General features: G+C 38.4%; 1 protein-coding gene across 2 annotated transcripts; it reads right to left on the reverse strand.

The window, feature by feature from the left end:
* Positions 1 to 1,785: 1,785 nt before the first annotated feature.
* Positions 1,786 to 21,376, reverse strand: LOC115434927 (solute carrier family 43 member 3-like). Of its 2 annotated transcripts, none has more exons than XM_030157063.1 (13): positions 21,257 to 21,376; positions 20,772 to 21,051; positions 20,439 to 20,568; positions 13,820 to 13,866; positions 13,627 to 13,703; positions 12,620 to 12,712; positions 12,402 to 12,541; positions 12,092 to 12,171; positions 11,797 to 11,940; positions 4,236 to 4,343; positions 2,389 to 2,575; positions 2,176 to 2,299; positions 1,786 to 2,083 (listed from the first exon to the last, which is right to left on the reverse strand). In XM_030157063.1, exons 2-13 carry the CDS (start codon positions 20,986 to 20,988, stop codon positions 1,964 to 1,966), a joined length of 1,467 nt encoding a protein of 488 aa, XP_030012923.1. In that variant the 5' UTR covers positions 20,989 to 21,051; positions 21,257 to 21,376; the 3' UTR covers positions 1,786 to 1,963. The 2 variants fall into 2 exon arrangements, with proteins under 2 accessions (XP_030012923.1, XP_030012924.1); XM_030157064.1 differs by lacking the exon at positions 21,257 to 21,376 and adding an exon at positions 21,141 to 21,236.
* Between the last annotated feature and the right edge of the window lie 261 nt (positions 21,377 to 21,637).

Raw genomic sequence — 21,637 nt, forward strand, 5'->3', positions numbered from 1 at the left:
CGAATACAGCTGTCAATCATCGAGAGAGAGACAAACAGAGACAAACAGACAGACGGACAATTTCTTGAACAAATTGGGTGATCAATCATCACCAAATTTATTCAAGGAATTGTCTGTCTGTCTGTCTCTCTCAATGATTGACAGCTGTATTCGGACATTAAACTATGTTAATGTTTTGTCCATTAAATGTTTGAGGCTGTCCCAGTGGTGTCAGTCACCCTTTCATATGGTGAGTCTGTGTGAAAATATGAATGAAAACAGCAGCCGAGCACATACACAGGCTTTTTCTTAGAGCAGGTAAGAAACAGATGCAATCAGCAGCAAAGGAGATCAGTGGTGAATTGGTGACATTTAAATGACCAGACGTGTTGTGGGAGTGGCGAATAGTGATAGAGTTGGCTTGTTATACCGCGCCAGAGCTGTTGCGAGCAAGACTGAGATGCCCCGTCTCCCCCAGTGACTCGTGAGGCGGAGGTGAGGATTTCTCACTAAACCAGATGAAAAGTAAGAGCGTAGAAATAAAGTTTAAAATTTGGGACTGATGAACCTCCTAATTCCTGTATTTTGAATTTTGAGGGGGAGGGCTGAGTCATTTTTCAATATTTTTTCTTGGAGACTTCAAATTACAAAAATGTCTCAGGGCTTGAATTTTTGGTCGAATAAAATTGAGTTTTTGTTAATGTTAAGGGGGTCAAATTTGCATTCAAAGTGGCAAAAGGATAATAATAATAACTAGGGCTGGGCAAGTTAACGCGTTATTACCGCATTAACGCATTCATTAAATAACGCTGACAATTTTTTTTTTAATCTCACGTTAACGGCGTTTTATTATTGTTCTGCCTTTCAAGCAAGTCTTAGTTGATTTATACATATGGGCTCTTATTTTGAAACTCATGCTTTTATTTTGGCGCTCCACACGTCGGTGCTGTGTGTACACTGGAGAGAGGAGAAGAGAGCGAACTTTCCAAGTAATGCTGAATCAAACTTTGTTTAACTCCTGCAGAATTAACGCCTGTATGTATTAGTCATTCTGTTGTTTGCTAAATAATTTCACATGCAAACGTGCCGTTAGAAACATGTTTATGACGTTATTTTGGATGTGTTTATTACAATGTGTTATTAACATGTTTAAGCTAATTCGTTTATGCTAGCAGTCAGAGATGAGTTGCTAATTCTTTATGCAGGCTCATGCTAAGTTTATGTAAATTCATTGGTTGTGTTTTGGTATAATATGCCAGCCTTTGAATTAACCTTGACTTATTTACGATGTGATTGTTGTATTAGCAGTCAATTTAGCTCGATGCTAACATGAATAGGAAAATCCATAGACATGCTAACGATTAGCATTTACAGCTTAATTTAAGATTTACAACGTGTTTTTATCCAGCAACAAAGATTCACATCAGAGATATTTAATACTATTCATTCTTACAACAACTGAACATAAAATACTCACAGGCAAACGTTTTTGGGGCCATACAAACAATGAAAGAAACGTGTTTGTTTGTTTGTTTGTTGTTATGCCCGAACTGACTACGGTAACACCGAAAGGACAAAACATACGTTAGTGCAACTTATTCTGACCACTTCAGGGCCCCTTTTGCTTGCTTTGAACAACTGAACATCACATATTATTGGGCTTATTAGTATTAGTACTTATTAGTGGGCTTAAGACTCCTGTCAATCACTCACAACTGTAAATACACTGGTGTGGACATAAACGTGTAAAAGTAGTGGTTTTTTACATGGACATTTTCATTTTAAATGTCTTCACATGGTGGGGTTGAGAAGGACACAGTTGTTTGGAAGCACTGATGTGCAATTATTTTTATCACCGGAGTACTTCCAGTCTGGAATATCACTGAAAGGCAATACATGCTGTTTTATGCCCCCCCCCCCCAAACAACTATGCGATTCAGCGCAAGCCCTTGATACTGGATTTTTAAAAACATTTTGTTTCGTTTCACAAATGGGAATTTGTTGGTTGGTTGGTTTTTTGTGAAGCAAGACTACGACAATGCAGGTAGACAGAGAATGGATGGATGAACGCGAGTAAGGTGAGCAGTGTCAGGGCAATGTTCACCTGCAAAGGAAAGGAAGAAATTTAAATATTTGTATTTAGTATTTCCAGAAGCTGATAAAACAGGGATTGATAGTTTCTTTAGATGTACTCACATATAAAGGGTCTCCATCAAGGACATTTTCCACAAGGATAAAGCAGGGATATTGCAGCAGAGAAAACAGTGCAGCCACAGCCTGAAGCAAGCCGTACAACTTCCCAAAGTGGCATGATGGGAAACTACAAATACACACATGTCTAATATTCATTTCTATTTGAACAATGCTATATAAGAAGGTGTGTGTACTGTATGTGTGTTTGGTACTCACGCCATACTGATGAAGGCTGCCTGGCCACTGTAGAGAAAGGAGCGGTTGATCACCTGTAGGACGAAGCTCAAGTACTGAAGAGGCAGGATGGGGATGGTGGCGCAAATTGAGAATAATATACAGAGCAGAGGCGTCAAGAAAAGAGAAAGCACTGAAGCCCGGAGATCGGCGTCACGTTCACTCTCTCCTGCAAACACACATTTTTAGATGTAAATCAAAGCCAAACCTTAATGTGAACAAAATACGATGTGTGGACACGGATGGAATAGAGCATGTACAGGTTTTAATTTGACTGAATGCTGTCTCACATTTCACTACATGAACAGATTATTCACTCTAGTGTAACAGAGTCAACTATTTCGCAGCAATGTGGGTATATATATAATATTATGTATTGTTATAATTACACAAAATCTGTTCATTTTGTTTTCATTTCTTTTGGTTGGTACCTGACATTGTGGGCCTCCGGGTCAGTGTGTGGAACTGTTGGTTTGGGTCTGTTCCCCAGCGAGCAATTTACAGTGTGACACTGCACGCTATAACCAGAGTTTTCGTGCCTTTGCCTCTTCCCTTTTGTTCTGGATTTCCATGGGAGAGGTAAGCAGGCGTACAGTCTGAGAAGTTTTTTTGGTTTAGCCTCTGCTAATTAAATTTTTTACATGAACTGGCTGGTTCAGGCTGTATGAGGTGCGTATAATGTGCTGAAACACATTTCTGTCATTTTGGTTTGTGTAGGAGCTTGTTTTATGGGGGTCGCTGACCGGAGGTTTTTGTGTTTTTCTATCACTTCTGTCAGGAAAAACAATAAACGGAGACTACCTCCAAAGTTATACGTGAGGGTCTTGTCATTAAAAAGAACACAACGCAGCAGCCGACACCAACAGTACTCCCAGTCATCATTTCCGGTACAGACAGCTGCCTGTCAGCCAGCTGAGCCCAATTAAGAGAAAAAAAATTAAAAAAAAAAAAGAACACAACGCAGAGTCTGACACCAACGGTGTCACTAGTGTAAAGGCAGACATTTTTCCCCCTCTATTCAGCGATATTAAATTAAAAGGCATAGATATGTCCACAAATACTGTATGCTGGAATAGAGTAGAATAAAACATTTTCAGAATATTCATGCTTAACTGTACAACATTCCCTTCTAAAGTACACTTAATCACTCATTTTTTTGTGAGGAAATACAGTAAATTCATTTCAATATCCACCTCGTCATTGTTCATAATGTCCACATTGTTGCCCCTTAGACACAGGATAGACATGTTAATAATTTGAGAAGGTAATGCAATTTTATGTAATTCTTTGTCCATATTTTAAAATAAATATACAAATTACTTGCATACATTTTGAGAGAATACTCAAGGCATAATGGAAGAAAAGTCAATCCAGTCTAACTGTAAAAAATTGTACCAAATGAACACATTGTTTAAAAAAGATGAAATTCTCAATAAAACACAACAGCATTGTTCTGAATATTATCATCAATTTGGCACAATAGGACAGACTAACAATGTAGTTACAGTTTAATACATTTTCTCTGTTTTCTAATGCATACACTGTAACAGAACCACTGTTCTTCTGTTATTGGGTTTTACACCCATCACCAAATTAAAAGAAAGCAAATGTTTTAGTAGGTCAGTTCCTTCCCACAGAGTAAATAGTATCTATTAAGCCAATGGCATACAATATACTTCGCCTGATTTGACAACATAAAGTAGAAGCTTTTGAGGCTTCAGGTAGTAATGACAGATGATTTCTGATTTTCTTATTGGTCATACATAGAATCAGATGCATGCTGGGAGCCTGAGTCCATGGTCAGGTGTAGATCATGATATGTTCATTACCTGCAGCCCGAGGTTTGCCTTTGTGTCTGTCCATGATGAAACCATTCCAGGGAGAACACAGCACCCCACACAGCTGAGTGAGAGCAAACACAGTGGTGTAGTGACTGACTGCAGGGAAACACAAGCACATACAAGAGTTCTACATGAAAACCTTCTACTATTAATAACAGTTTGGTGCAGATGAAAATACACACCGTTCCTCTGCAGCTGTCTCATCTCAGTCCAAATAAAAAGACTATATACGTGACCCAAAGCTGCTTTATGCTGTAATGTCATTGATGAAAAAAAAATAAAGATAAAAAGTAACTACACATTAATGTTGCTGGCTACAATATCCCTTTTCCATATCTTGCAGAGGCTATATTAACATCTTGTCAGTTAAAAAAGTTACCAGATTTTTCCAGGGATTCCCAAATGTTTGCATTCTGTATGTCCTCTGTTTCTGGTAGCACTGTGTCGTTTTCATTGTTTTGACTTCTAGATTATTATTACTGTAAGGGCACAACAGGACAGTATGTGGAATTTGGAGTTGGATTTCAGATGAGTTACCATTGCTAATGCTAATGCTTAACCCTGCTCATGCTAATTGCTAACTTCATTGTTCTCAAACCAAAAGAATGTGATCAGGGACACAGAAAATGACCAAGCCAGTAATACTTTTTCATTTTGTCGTATCATGCATTTGAAGTTAAAAATAAAATTAATATGTTAAATTTGTAATAATAAAAAGAAGATTGTACTGTGTATTTACATGATATCATTGTAACCCAGATAAAATGTTTAGAAAGTGAAGAATGCAAAGATGGTTAACACATAGTTGTAAGTATGGTTAAACATAGGAATTCATTTATTATTGTAGTAAAAATGTACAGTTCATATTTGGTTGTTAAAATGTATTTACATATGTAATAAGTGTCTTTACAACATAATATTTCATTTATTATGAAGGTACATCCTGAGAGTGTATTTTCCGATTCAGAAATAGTCTGTGAATGCATCCTAAGTTTGTGTGAAAGCGCAGTGGTCTGAACTAGTGATGGGACTTTGGGCTGTTTGAAGGGAGCCATTCACTGAAAAGAGCCGTTCAAAAGACTGGCTCTTTTATGTTTTGGGCTTTATTTTGAAACACCAATGTTTTAATGACTAAATAGGCTACATGTGATGATTGACATTACATTTTAAAGGTGTTTAATTGGCGCGGTAGTAAATATTATCTTACCGTAAAAAAGAATAGTTAGTTCAAATGTGTGGGCTAAATACATGACATGAGAGATGACATGAGGCAAATGCTGGAATTGGACAAAAAACATCACGGTACATTATGTGGACTAGTCTGTAGCCTAAATCTTAAGAAGAAAATAAAACATTTTCTTATGAAATAACATTTTATTCTCCTCAAAACACAAACAATAAATGTGTGTAAACATACGGAAAAAATTGCACAAAACACAACAGTGACTAATCACTGCAATTACAGTACTTAAATACCTAAAAAAAACTGTAGTGCAAATAAAATACTTCAAGTAACATTGCAAAATACCTGATTTCTCTAATGTAAATATCAAAATGATTCCACATCAGGAGTTCTCTCACTTCTACTCTGTATATAAAGCCAATGCCTCCCCAGTGATGCTAAACTGACAGGCAATCGGACACTCCTTCCTTACAAAAAAAACAAAAAACGAACAGCTCTTTACAAAGACTCGATTCCCATCGTTTGTTTCAAAGAGCCATTCAAAAGATTTGATTCGTTCGTGAACGTCACATCCCTAGTCTGAACTGGTTAGATCCGGTGTAACAGCTGATTTTTACCCCCCAGTTGGTTTTTACCCCCTCTGGTTGGTTTTTACCCCCCCCCGCCAACATACAACCACTATAAATATACAACAAGATAACAAGGTTATATTTCATTTTTTCATTGCAAGCGCTCCATATGAAATATGACGCTCTTTGATTTTAATAAGTAAAAAAAAGAATGCGAAATGACGTGGCTTTTTGTGAAATATTTTATTTGAACTTTAATTCGATGTAATGGAAATGAGTTGGCTTTGTTTGCATAATATTTTGTGCAAAATGTAAACACATAAAAAATTTACCAAAATTAAAATTATGCGAATGCAAATAAAAAATTTTGCTCACTTCACAACAACACATATTGCTCAAATCCAGTGATACATGGAGTACACAGATTCTTCAAAACAAACAAAATTTCTTGATCAAATCTCATTCGAGTAAGGTGCTATCTGATCACAACAACACCTTTACGTATTCACCAGGATTCACCGGACAGTATATATATATATATATATATATATATATATATATATATATATATATATATATATATATTGTCTATATATATATATATATATACTGTCTATATATATATACTGTATATATATATATATATACTGTCCGGTGAAGATTATCCAATTTACCTGTATATAGGTAAATTGGATAATCTTCACTCATTCCATCATGGACGACAATCTGTATACTCAGCTTCTTAACTTCTTCTCGGCTACTGATCGGCGATATCCTGGCGCCATCTACGACCTACCACCCCAACAACGTGCCAATACCAAAGCCAACTTCCGCCACACCGCCAAGGCCTACCACGCGGCCAATGGTATCCTGATGTTTGATGACAAAGAGGTAAGCTCAGGCATTCTTATTAGAATTTAAACTGTTGTGAGTTAAAACACTTAGCATTACGCTACGAGCCTGCGTGTCTGTTCGTCTGTCTGTCTGTAGATATTTTGTCCGAGCGATAACTTAGAAAGTATTTGACTGATCCATTTCAAATTTAGAATATGAGTTACTTAACTAAAAACAAAGGCTAAGTTCGTTATTCAGCTTTGCAGCTCATCAAGTATGCACATAATTAAAAATTTTCCCACACAGCTATTTTTCACAATTTTGGCTCTTAAACGCTCAATTTTTAAGCTAGGTTCATCAAATTTGCACCAAATATGTGGCTTAAAGACCTGTACATCTGTATCAAATATAATGTTGATGTTGAATTTCAAGGTCATTTCTGGGAAAATGTCTTAAAATCGAGAATTTTCTTAATTCCTTGCATTGGGATATAACTCATCACGTATTTAAGCTAGAAATTTCAAAATTGCAGGAAACATGCACCTAGTCAACCTCGAATTTTGTGTTGAAAATGGTGCTGATTGACCTTGACCTTCAATGTGAATGTAAATCAATATAGCATAATAAAGCAATAAAACAAGGTGCAATAAATATAGGGATGCAATACATTGCTAAACTATTTCAAAACATATCTAGGAAGGCATATGTAAAATTTCCCTAAAACATTGCTTTATCACATCCAACCCGTAAACAATCTATATTTTCCTCACAAAATCCAAACGATAGACGGCCATATAGAAGGCAAGTGGTTATTCTCAGCACCAAACACTGCAAGAAAAACCAGTGACAAAAGCCTGTAACTATTCCATAGATTATCTGCAGATATGAATACAAGCTGCATTTAACAAAGGTCACGATCATCATGTTAAGTCCATCAATCTGGTGGAGGCTGGTTACTGATGGCCTTCTGGCAAATAGATGTGATGCAGTCTCTTAGAGTTGTTATTTGAGAACCAAGTTGTAATGATTTATTGTATAACTATCATGTTGTCATCTTCAGGTGCTCGTACAGAGTCGTGTTGCCAGCGTCCTACAAGCTTGCCATGACAACCCCACAACAGGAGGGCACTTTGGTCGTGACAAGACCTACCAGAAGATCGCTGAACGGTACTACTGGAAAGGGATGAAAGCGTACATCAGCGACTACATCCAGAGATGCACAAAGTGCTTTGCAGTGAACCCGAAACTGTCGAAGGAGGCCCCCGCGCTGCACCCGATCCCTGTTCCCTCTAAAGTATGGAGTTTGGTAGGCAGCGACCTCATCGGACCACTTCAGGAAACTCGTCAGGGAAACAAGTATATTGTTGCAGCCACTGATCACTTTTCGAACTGGTCTGAGGCTGCTGCGATACCAGACGAGCGCCTCGTCAGTTGCCAGTTTCCTGTACTACGCCATCTGCCGACTGGGCTGCATGGACACACTCATCAGTGACCAGGGGCGAGAGTTCGTCAACAGCGTCATCGATGGTCTCACCGATCGCCTTCAAACGGATCACCGCATAGCTTCGGCTTATCATCCGCAGACAAATGGACAGCGGGAGCGAGACAATCGTACCCTGAAGGAGGCCCTCGCTAAAATCGTCAACGAGGAATGCGATGACTGGGATATGCGCATCCCAGGGGTCCTGTTCGCATACCACACCTCAGTACACGCATCCACCAAGGTAACCCCCTTTGAGGTGATGTATGGACGTAAGGCGAAGCTGCCCCTGGACCTCAAGCAGCCCGCGGACGCTGACCAAACCGAGGAGGTCGCCAGCAGCAAAGAGGAAGCAACCACAGAGACGCTGAGGGCCATGGATGACTTTCGCAAAACCCTCTCCTCTAATGTGGCTGAAAACATCCAAACCGCACAGCAGCGCCAGAAGGAGCTCTATGATCATCGCCATCAGAGTGGGAAAACGATCACACCTGGATCAACAGTGTACATCCGCAATGCGAAACACGTCCACAGGATGGGGGCCAAGATGCAGCCGCGTTGGTTAGGGCCCTACACTGTAGTTAAATCGCTCGGCAAGGGACGTGTTCAGCTGATGAACCAGTCAAGTGGACAGGTTCTAAAGAACCTGTACCATGCCACCAACCTGAAGCTGTACGCTGATGTGCCAGAGAATTCCACGGGAGTCACACCTGACGAAGTGTGTGAGAGTGAAGCAGGGTGCAAGCCCGCCAAAAACGAAGTCCCATCAAAACGCCAGAAAACTACCCGCGAATTCCGTCCTCCCCCAGCCAACGTTCGCCAGAACTTTGCAGCAGTGCTGGGTGTCACGCCATCCAAGACACTGTACTTCGGATGACAGAAAGAGTTGGGCAAATCTTGTCGCACACACAAGGTAATTACTGATGAATAAAGACTAAATAAATAAGCCGAGATGGCTAAATGTAATGTACAAACACACACATACACATTTAAATATCTATATATTTGTAAGTGTGTGTGTTTGTTTGTGCATCACATTTCAATAAATTGAGGGTGATTTTGCAAAGGGACGTAAATCCCATGCTACGGCATTGGAATATAAGTCCCTTTGCAAAATCACAGTTGAAATGAAAAATGATGATTGCGCAAATTTAAAAATTGTCATGTCAGACCCTCCAATCATTCCAAAATGCCTCAATTTTCAGATATATAATGTCTATTATTTGGTATTTAAATTTGATATACAAAATTAGGAAAATACTAAATCGTAATTGATCATCTGGAGTCCTGAAAACTATTTGTGAAGATTGGAGCCCCTGAGATATTTGATCGAATCACATGTCAACATTTCTATATTTCAGACAAAGGGTGATGGAAACTGCTATTTCCGTGCTGTGAGCTACATTGTCACAGGCAGCGAGGACGCTCACACCCGTGTCCGTGACCAGGTCGTCGACCACATGGCCACCATCACTGACCAGCTACGAGACTACCTCGACCAGAACCCCGCTGACTACCTGGCTCAGTCTGGCATGTCAGAAGACGGTGTTTGGGCTACAGATGCTGAGATCATGGCGACTGCCAACTTGCTGGCTGCGACATCATGGTCTACAGCAAGAATGGCGATGCCATGGAATGGCTCAAGTACCCTTCTTCATTCTCTTTGCAGACCTCGACCGAATATGCATTGTACATTGAGAATGTTCATGATCATTTCAGCGTCGTTCTTGGGGTAGAGTAAAATGCATTGAGTATTATGTAGTGTTGGTGATATTAAATTAAAAGTTAATGACTAAATCTTTGACACCAAAAAGGCCATTGTGGTGTGGGCATTGTTAGTTACACATCATACGTTATCATTGGATCGTGTTATAAAGGATTTCCCTTATAGTGTGTTTTTATATGAATGATACTGTGAAAAATAAAGTGAAAATGGGGAATATGTTGAGACTTGTGAGTTATGTTGAGATTATGTGTGCTTTTCATATATTTTCATTTAAGTGGCAGTTTCTAGAGGGAGGGGTAAGAACCAACTAGTTGATTTTTATCTCCGGGGGTAGAAACCAACCAAAGGGGTAAGAATGGGAGGGGGGTAAAAACTGACTGCTACACCGGTTCTGAAAGCCAGGGGGACACACTACATCTCTGAAGTTTGCCGTTTTTCTTTTTGTATTTTTCTTTTTTTTTTTAAAGTAATCTGTACCGTTGTTTGTTGTCTTTATAACTCCCTGTTTTTTAGCTGCTAATGTGGAAGTAGAAGACTTTAATAGTTTCAACTCGCAGCTGTTGTGTCGTTTTTTACTGCTGACATCTAGCTAACGTGGCGATGCTAGCTCGCTCGTTTTGTGAACTGTAGGCCGCTGTTCGCAAACACCGCAGATCCACAGACCTTACAGAGGATCGATACCGACCTGGTGAACGACAGACTGGACCCAGATAGCACTGTGAGCTACCCAGGAACCTCAGAGTACCTCTGGCAACGGGAGAAGGAGACAAGACGGTAACGAGTACAGAGTTTGCACCTGAAGTGGAGTGTGATCTGTGGACTGGAGGAGCCAGGCCGCTTTCATCAGGAGACAAGGACAGCAGGATCCAGACAGATCTGCTGGGATTTGCACTAACTCAAGGTACCTTATTTTATTTTATTCTGCTCCAAGAGTGAAGCGACCCTGAAGTTTTTGGTCAGTAAGTGCACAAGCTACGACGCAGGCCTGCAACGTAGGGTTATTTAGTTTAGTTTGCCAGCTTTAGGACTAGTTGATAAACCAGTTATTAACCTGTGACAAGGGGATCATTTCTCTTTTGTGAAACGAGGTTATTTGCTGTGTTGCCTGTTTGAAACAGAAAACTAAAGTCTTGCTATTATTATTTATTTTATTATATTTCTTATTAAAGGGAGGGTTATTTTAATACTTTACCTTGTGTTTTGGAGTCACTTTGGTCCAGTGTCATTCTATACTGAGTGTAATCTTAGGTACGTAATATTTCGTGTAGTTTAAAGGTATGTTTATTTGGTCCAAACTCTTTATTGACTTTTGTTAAAAATATATTATCGTAGGAGAGTACACTGTTGAAGAACCCACAGCCCACTCATTTAATGCATGAGTAAAGAAGAGCTACATCATCTAGAATTATTGTGGATTCTACATTTTCATGTTTTAATGTTGTTTCTCTCTTCTTTGCAACTCTGAGCATGACGAATCTTAACATTTGTTGTAACTACCTGGTTATTCAGTTATTTAGTCAAATCCACGCATGAATGAGTAAAGGACATTTTAACTGCAAATGCAAATTCCTGAGTTTGTCATTTTATCCCCAGCCTAATGTTTCAAGGTGATGAAATAGGCAACTCTGATCATCATCTGTTGTAAAAGTGTATTTCATTGTATATTTTAATGACTTAAATTCATCCAGTTCTTTGAGTTTGCATTATTACTGTTTAAAAGTTTGCATTAAATAACAGATGGGATGATATGTGTTTACCCAGTGAATGGTCTCCAGCAGTCAGTCTCTGCAGCATGGGATTGAGGGTGCCAACAAACAGGTAATTTCTGAGTTGCATCACTGACAACCAGACCATGGCACCAAAAGACAACCTGGACAGCAAACACTCACGGAAACTCTTCTCTGAGAGACCAGGAGAGATGATAGAGATGGAAAGAACAAAAATACAGAATACCTGTGTTTTAGTTGATGAAAATGTGCTGTTAATGCGATCACTCACAAGTCTTTTGATTATGTTTAGCACTAATACATGATGCATTATCACATCACACACCTTGGTTCACAATGTTGTTCCTGTTACTGGTCCCCTCTGTCTGCCCAGCACTTGCACTGTTTGATTCACCACAGATTATCCTGTCAAAGGTCAAAGGTTAAAACAGTGTTAGGAAGTTTTCCTCAGTTCTATTCAATTCATAATTTATAGGTATATATTTCTTATTGTACTGTAGTATTTGTTAAACAAAATCGTCCATGCAAGAGTGAATATTAGAAAACATTCTCTAAAACATTTCCATTCATCTAGTTTAACAGGGATAGTTAATGTCAAATCACATGATCTTATCCATCAAATACAGAACAGTTACCCATATGTGTAGTGTTCAGGCAGTGGGTAAGGAATTAAGGTTCTGGGCATCAGGAACAAAGTTCTAAGCAGGTGAATGACACTGCAGGCGGATAAGAAGAGGAAGGAGGCATAGAGGGAGATGCCAGCCTCATGCAACAGCTGAAAATGACAGGGTGGTGATTAACATATGAGATGTAAATCTTTCCTTTATGAGGGTCATGTGTGAATGTTTGTAACCTTGATTATGAGGAAGAGTACAGCTGAGGAGCCATAAGCCCCACTGTAGAGAGTGATGACAGTGGACCGACGTGAACGAAACAAGTTCCCAACCTTAGGAGAGAAAAAAATTAAAATTCTCTCTCTCTCTCTCTCTCTCTCCATATATATATATATATATATATATATATATATATATATATGTGTGTGTGTGTGTGTGTGTGTGAGACCCCATAAGATTAAGATTAGATAGAATTTAGAAAATGTTAGTGGTTCATGATAGTGAGAAAAGAGTCTGACAAGAAGCCAAATTTGAAAACCAGTGAGAACAAGATGTGAATGAATTGGAAAATTAGAAAGATTACAGAATTGTTCATCTAGGCCAAAATGCTTTTGAGATAACTGCAAAAGTGCACAGTGGTTTATTGTTTTGAGACAAGACCTTATCATTGATCACCTCTGCGCTGTTCGGGGAAACTTGAATTATGTATAGACACATAAAAATAAGACCTTTATAGAAGAGGATACAATTCCACCAAACAACAAACACAAACTCATCTTTGGAATTATATCTGGGACCTTCTGGTTTTGAGATCAACACCTTAAATCCTGGACCATCTGAACAGTTCACAGTAGTTTTATTGATTTGTTGCTAAATAAGGACTTTGTCACAGACGTCAGTACAGTGTATTCAAAGATAACAAATGACTATGACACTTGACTTGGACTTATTCTTGACTTCTACAAACACCTGCTAAATCGCATGAACAAAAGTCAAACCATGCACCTTAATCTCATAGTTCAGTGATGTGGATGCTCAGAAAGTCATCATTACAGTTATTAAGTTTAATTCACCAGTAGCATCAACTGACAGAAGGAAAAACACCATCATTTGTGGTTTGTGTGCAGTTTATTGATATTGTGGAGTGAGTGGGCTGTTGGCCTTGGCAGAGGAAGCAGGATTTTCCTCATTTGGAATTAGAATAAACATCAACTTGTCAATTGATTCTCTGTGTTTGTCTCTTTACCTGCATGTTAGTGATCAGGAACATCGAACCACCCACTGCTATGAATGTAAGAGCCGGGTAGAGCAGGACATACAGGGCTGATGGGAAAATATACAAATGAGTAAAATTAGCTCATAAGAAAGTAATGCCACCACTTATTTTACAAAGTGGTCATATTATACAAAGTAAAAAGAGAGCAAAACAGATATTTTACCAGGTGTTGAGAAGGCTATCATCAAAGTACCCGTGGTGTAGAGAATTCTGAAGAGAGAAATTATAAGTCGTGTCCAAAGTATAATGACATGTGGAAACAGTTGTTAAATCACTACCAACCCTGAGGCTGCATTTCATCTCAGTGATACTGTGATGAGCTGAGCATTATCATCAACATTCTTCTCATGAAGACAGTTCAACCTGATGTTTAACTGGTATCCTCATTTATTATTCACGTAACACAAAGAGCGGCAAAATAGTATAAAAAATAGGACATAAGAGCAGGTGGTGATGATACTCATACTGTCAGGTAGAGTCGAGGGCACCTCAGTAGAACAGGCATTAAAGAGGGAATATGCTATCCAGAGTAAATATAGTGATTTTGTGTTACTACTAATACTGTGATTAAGTTGATTTACTAAACTGATTTAAATACTTTAACAGTTGTGATTATGTTGAATGAATGTAATTGATAAGGTTTAGAGTATTTAGAAAGATGTTGATTCTTGAATAATTAACGTGTGATTTGTAAAATATAAGAGAAAAATGTATTTCACTAAAAACTGTTAAAAAGGGGAAGTAACAAAATAAGGGTTACTTTGGAGAAGTACGGAACACAATGTCCTAAAGTTTGCAGCACCAGGGGCTGGTTTCTGTGTTAAATTGTTAAGCCTAAGGCAACATGCATTATCCTGGGCTAGTTGGTACATGGAGGTGTGGGGGAATACTGGCACAACTAATACAAATCCAATCACCATTATTCAGAAAAGACCAATACCAATGATCAATACAGTGTCCTAAAGGGAACACACACATCAGTTTATGATCAAGTTAAAAGCTTTAAAGTTTAGTAACTTAGTCAACTTTAAAACAACACAATTTATGTTTAAAATATAAATAATCTGTTGCCTGTTCATATTCAGGGTGTGTTTAAAATGTGTGTTTTTAATTTCAGAGGAAATTGTGTTCAATAAACCTTCTGTTGGAACAAATATGAAGACATTTAGTCTGTGTGTTGGAGGAAATGTTTGGAACTAGTTCAATCCTGAGCTCAAAGATTATACAACACTATATCTGTTTAATAGAAATGTCAATATATGAAGAATGTGAATGTTAATTTTTCCACAATTCAAACTATTGAATTGTTTAGTTTTTTGTTGCTATTGTTACTAAGCTAAAGGTGTTGGTATCTGTTTTATTTCATTTGGTTTGGTGATATGAATAGGGGGGTTTGGCAGAATAAACTTAGGCTTCAACCTATTCCTTTACAGACTCTTTAGTTTTTAAACATTTTATTTGCACAAATGTACAATGTTTGAAATGTCTGAATAAACACAAATACACTGAACTGATGTAATGATTGCAAAATCATCTAAAATTATAATTTATGTAAAATTATTAAAATTAATAATCACAAATGTTTAAGACAGTGGGTCTAGTTACTGTGATTCCATTGTGTAGTGGGCAGTGGTTAACCATTGGTTTCCATTTGTAGTGACTGTTGACTGAGATGAGGGATGAGATTAAATAAATCCTGGAATTTAGCCTGGTCTGGAGCAGGCTAGCTCCACAGAGGAAATCTCCATGGTAACTTATATCAGAACATATCTGGCTTTCCCCTATCCTGCGTTTGTGCAACCAGATCAAAGATAAGTTGAGCCAGGATAACCAACATATCCTGGCTTACTCCCTTATCCTAGTTTCGTGCAATAGGCCCAGGACTGACATTTACTGGTGAAGTTCCAGTCTGCAAGGATGGTGTAGGGTGGGGGTACCAGAGTGTTCCCAGAGTATTTAAGTAGCCTGCACTAAAAAAAAAAAGTACCCTGCACAACTTTGCGTGTTGAGTTATCGTGGGATGGAATGTGCCACCGCTCGCAGCAGGTGCACCTCACCGAGAGGGGTTTGGGGGCATGCCCCGCCAAGAAAATTTTGATAATTTGGTGTTATTTGGTGGCCTCTGGTGCATTTTAATTGTGTAATATTACTTATTTCTAGCACTTGTATTGTCTTGAGATTTGTGTATTTAAAGTTTCCATCAAAATGTGACATTGAAAAATACACAATGTTATGGAGCTGTTTTAAGTACACAATTTTCATGCAAACTGCACTTTCACCAGTAGTATGTGTGTCTGGTCTCTTAGTAAACCTCTTTAGTATACTGTCTTGCTTGTAACATAACTGCATGTTTAACATAAATGTTGTGCATCTTTTCTGTGTGATTGGTTTTTGAAAAAAAAAAAAAATCCATTAACACAATTGAAATAGCAATAATTGGTGATGGATTTTAATTCCCTGCATAAACTATGTGTGAGACCTTAACTAGGGGACCATAGCCTTATGGGAACCTAGGCACTAGAAGGTTCAGTGGCTGATGGAGGCTCTGAAAAATAAAATATCAGTTATATAGCAGCTCAGAACATTACTGAAAATGGCAAAATTACATCTATATGGCAGGACCCAGAATATTTTCTAAGTCCACACATGAAAAAAAAATTGGCCAGAATTTCCCCTGTATTTTGTCATTTCACTCATTCATAAAAGTTAATAGAACAAATACAAAAGATCTGTGAAATGTTTACATTCATGACCTGAGATTTATTTTAGTAATGTTTCTGGAGAGAACAACAGTTTGTAATACAGATCTAGATGAATTCTAGGGCAGATATCTGTTCACTGCTTCTTTAGGAAACCAACCAGTGTCTGCTGGCCCTTGATGTCAACAAAAGTTAGTGAAATTATTTGGATCCAGATCTGATTCTGGACTTGGTGCCACTTTGAAAAATTTCCCCATTATAAGCGATAGGAAGTGGATTGGTGCAATAACTCAGTAAATATAAATTATATCAAGTGTAAATTTCTACAGTCCAGCCCTGATGGGGAAATGACCCAAACAATGGCCACATGCTGATCAGAACCTTCTTCTGGATCCGGGAACTTATGGAAAATTTAACATGGGCTCTTATGGGGAAAAAATTTCAATTGTCTTTTTCTCTGAAACTCCAGTTCTGATCAACTTCAGACTTGATGTACAGCTTCTGTATGATGATTTCAACACAAGGTATTGAAATTATTTCCATCTGGATCTGATTCTGGATTTGGTGCGACTGAAAAATTTTCCCATTATAACAGGAAGTGGATTGATCCAATAAATCAATAAATATCAATGATATCAAGTTGGAATTTGAATTTTTTTACAGATCTGATTGGAATATGACCAAAAGATGGGCTATTTCTGTAATATAATAAATACACAGAACTGGGTGATAATAAATGGCAACTGGATACATTTCCCAAAGCTTTTAATTTGGACTGTAAGCTACAGGGCCATTGGTCCTATTTTTTTTATTTTTCCACATATCATGTGTCTTTGTGCAGTTGAAGTTCACTCATTTGGGCTCATTTGAACTGACGAGTTTGTCCTGAGTATCTATATTCAGACAGTTTCAATGTTGGGTGAGGATCTGAATCAGTGGGGGCCGGGGAGGGGTTAACACTAGCACAGACCGGGTCTGTGCGCTCGCTTGCTAGGACCGACCCGCAGTCGGACGGACCGGGTCCGTGCGGGAGCCGCTATCCCCGAATCTCTGGAGCACTGTCCGTGCAGGTGCCTTCCGCCATGTTTTCAGAGGCCAAACATTACAAACTGCACACACACGCCTGGAGTGCCGCTGCTTCTTCAGGAAATGAACAGTACCGTGAGTTTTCTAGGTGCAGTAATTGAACACGGTTATCATAATAATCAGAATTTTAACAGTAATACTAACCGTCGGAAATTTTACCGCGGTTTATCATTATACCGGTTATCGTTACATCCCTAGATTGTTACAAAGTAACCTGTGGACAGGAGGGTGACAATCTGCGATTCCACAGGCCTCAGAACACTCTGGGGTACATGCAGACTGCTGAAGGGGTACATCTAGTCAGATGGTGAGGAGGTCCATCCAGACAGGTGGGGGTAAGGGAGGAGGTCCATGGTCACAAATAGCCTATAATAATTCTTTATTCGAATAATAGTGACAGATGAACGGAAACAGTGGGAGCGGAAGCGTTCGTGTTCTTTTGCTCACCTATACCAATGAGTTCTACAATCTGGGGTCCAATCAGAATCCTCACTTTCAGCTCTGTATCACGTTGGACTGCATCAGAGGTTTTTTAAGTATTGATAACCATCTGAATGGATCTACTGGAGAAGCGGATTTAGGTTAAATCAGATATTTTTCATTGTGACCTGTTCTCATACAAAGTGATTTGCTAATAGAGACTAAAACAGATTTACAGTGACATTGTATTCATTGAAATGTTTCTTTAGGATGGAATGGCAGGTTTACAGTTTCATTTTCAATACTCTACACAGCTGTACTGAGGTTTTCCTACTGCCTGTTGTCTGCAAAGCAGGGCCGGTTCTAGCCTGTCATATTAGGGTGGGCTGGTTGAAATAACTGGTGGGTAACTTAGTTGGTATGTACAGACGATAGCAAAGCCCAGTAGTGTCCTGAAAGCCGACAATTTAGATTGCAGTCCTGAAGGCACTGAAAAGAAGTGGTTTGGGGGTTTATTTAAGTGTAAGAATCACTTTATTGAACCTCAAAGAGGAATTTAATTGTCGGGCAGTTCATCTGTTTTCTTTTAATCTTAAATATAAAAATGATTTTAGGAGTCCTCCATGCATATTTCTTTTCACTGGATGAGTTTGAAAAACAAAAGAATGAATACTAAATACTAAAAGAATAAATTATTCTCACTGTGGCCAGAATTTATACAAAAAGAAGGCAGTCGACTCTTGTTCAAACTCAGACTCAAAAGCAGCACAATAGAACAACTGCACAAACAACTGAAACTGGGCCAAAAGTAAAAATAAAATAACTAAATTATGTATTTCACAAACCAAAAAAGTCTTATTCAAATTCAATCTGAAAAGTGACCAGTGACAAAGAAAACAATATATTTCTTTTTCCATCTAAAACCCTGAACTTTAGACTGAACTGTCAGTAGAACTATATACATATAAACCAACAGGATAAAACAATTATAATAATTAGTATACTTTAGTGACAGAGATCGTTCCCCCCCACTCACATTTTGTACCTTCCTTGGATAATTGAGAGACTGTGTGCTTTGTGTTGCCCAGTGTGTGTGTTTTATTGGCGTTGCTTTAGTCAGTGTATGTGTAGTGGGCTGGCTGCTCTGCAGGAGCCCAGAGACAGAGCACGTCACAAAGACACAGATACAATGAAATTCTAATAGAGAGAATCGCGGTATTAAACAGAAACCCTGGCAGGTGCAGCAGTGACCAAGGAGGGTTGTTTATTTCCCCGCAGCTCGTAAACAGATGACAGACAGTGAGCTGCTGTATGAATAAATGAAGCACTTTGATGACAACCAATCAACCGACCAATAGGGTTATAGGCTGTGAGCTGCCCATCCAGTCACAAATAAGACCCAACAGTAGTATATTCTGTTATATTTTTCTATTGGATAAATGTTTTCCCTTAACTTTTGATTGGGTGAGTAAGACGGACATTTGGGTGGGCTGAGCCCATCCCTGCCCATGCCTACCACCGGCTTCACTGCAAAGCATCCAATATGTCCTCCTAATTTCAGCGAATACACAGAACCTGCATGCACCACAGTCCTGCTTCAGTAACTTCATAACAGAACGGCCTGGTTGGCAGAGTGGAGGTGATTGTGTTCAAACGTCATATATGTACTCTGAGGTTGACAGTAAATGTTAGTGTTTAATTTCTGCAGGGTTAAGTCAGTGTTTTTCAACCTTGGGGTTGCAACCCCATATGGGGTCGCCTGGAATGCAAATGTAATGATTAAAAAAAAAAAAATTCTTAATAAAATATGGTGAGTTGACAGAGACCATCACATACATAAAAGACATGACAAACTGAAGCTGAAACTGAACCACTGTGGTACAGTTTATCTTTCAAATGTTCATTGCGTTCGGTTTCAGATGCTGCAGCTTTTTCATAATTCATAGTTTGAATTATTGTTTGTTCAGTATTAATTGTCAGCCTTGTAAATCCAAGCTGGACTGACTGTACATATCCTGACCAAGGAAAATAAAATTCTCCCTTTGTGCAGTAATCTACACCTGGCTTTACTGCCTCTGTCCATAATAATATACATTATATAGACTAAATGTTGTCTAAAGTTAACGTTTGTTTGCAACACAGTATAGCAAACTATTACATGATCAAAAACAAATTAATTTTAGCAAAAAAAAGTCTTTGTTTTGAATGTCTGGGGTCGTCAGAAATGGGGTCATGAGCCAAAAAAGGTTGGGAACCACTGGGTTAAGTTTTCTGTGAAGCTGTTAACCTTTGCTGAGTCAAACAACTGTTAGCTAAAATAATCAGACAGTGCACATGCATGTACTCATCAAGAAAACATTACTTTCCACCTCTTGTATTTGATACTCCATAATAAAATACAAACTTTGTTATTTTTCAACACAATTCAATGTTGTGATTTCTTTCTTCTGGACTACCAGTATGCATGTTTCTTGGTCCTCTTCTTACTAACTTATATGCATATAACCTTAAAATGATTTTACTCTTAACTATGATTTATTTACTTTATTTTCATAAAATGGCATATTGTTTACTTACATTCCACCGAGCCGAGCCACTGTAGTGCCAAACTGGTCAAGCACAAAACCATTGGAGAAGGTCAGAAAACTTTGTATGAAAGAAGCAATGGTGAAAATGAGTGAAAACCACTCATCCTGTTCACCACAATCTGTTAGAGAAAAAAGAAGAGGATTCCAGTTATTGGAAGTAACGGTGTGTGGCAATTTAAGAGACAGTGAATATAACAGCTGTTTTTTTAAATAAGAAAAAAAATGTAACACACATTATATTTTGCTTTGAAATTAATCAAATATGAATAATTCTACAAAGGTCCAGAATTCTGTGTAGAAGAAATGAAGTTATCCAACTGACCTACGACCTGCGTTACATTGACATCTGTGATGTTGACATCTGTGATGTTGATTTCTGTGATGTTGACACACATCCAGTTCAAGTATCCCTCTACCCTGAGGACAAAAACAAGCGATGCCCATCCAAACACAGCTCCAGTGAAACATAGACACTCCACCAGACCAGTAACAAAGGTGAGCCAGCGATGCACTGGCAAACATTTCTCCAAATATGCCATGATCCTGCACAGGCACAGACGATTCACAGTTAAGACTCACAAAGATGGATTCTGTCACTTCACCTGCAAAAGAAGGAATGAAAGAGTTATAATAAAAAAGGTTGTTTTATGAGGAATTAAAAAATAAATGCTGACACTAACTTATCCAGAACCTCATTTTTATAAAAGCAGAACTATCCTTCCTATCACCACTGTAATTTATTTTACTAAGTCAAAAATTCTTGGACATGAAGAAACTTAAAAAACTGAGCAATGTATCATTTTTCACCTTAAAAATGTGACTGAGTCTTGAGTACGCAATTCTTATTCTCAGTGGATCTCTCCAGTGCTCTCACAAACCACTGCATCTCCGTCCTCCTTTATGTAGGACAGCTCTTCTTTATTTTTCCCTCCCACCTAGAGACACTATGTACTATGTTGAATAATATAAACATAGCCTATGATGGCATGTGACCTTGTAGGATAATTACCTGTCTGCTTGCATGCAATGGAAGGCACAAGGGACCAAGGGAGTAGGTTTGATTTTGACATTGGTAGGGACACAAAAGTGCTCCAAGGCAGCACTCCTGAAAGTTGATGTTTTTTTGTATTTGTGATCATAATTTGACGTCATGCAGAGCTGATCAAACAAGCAAATGATCATAGTCAA

The sequence above is a fragment of the Sphaeramia orbicularis genome, chromosome 16 (genome assembly GCF_902148855.1).
Source record: "Sphaeramia orbicularis chromosome 16, fSphaOr1.1, whole genome shotgun sequence".
NCBI classification, from domain to species: Eukaryota; Metazoa; Chordata; class Actinopteri; order Kurtiformes; family Apogonidae; genus Sphaeramia; species Sphaeramia orbicularis.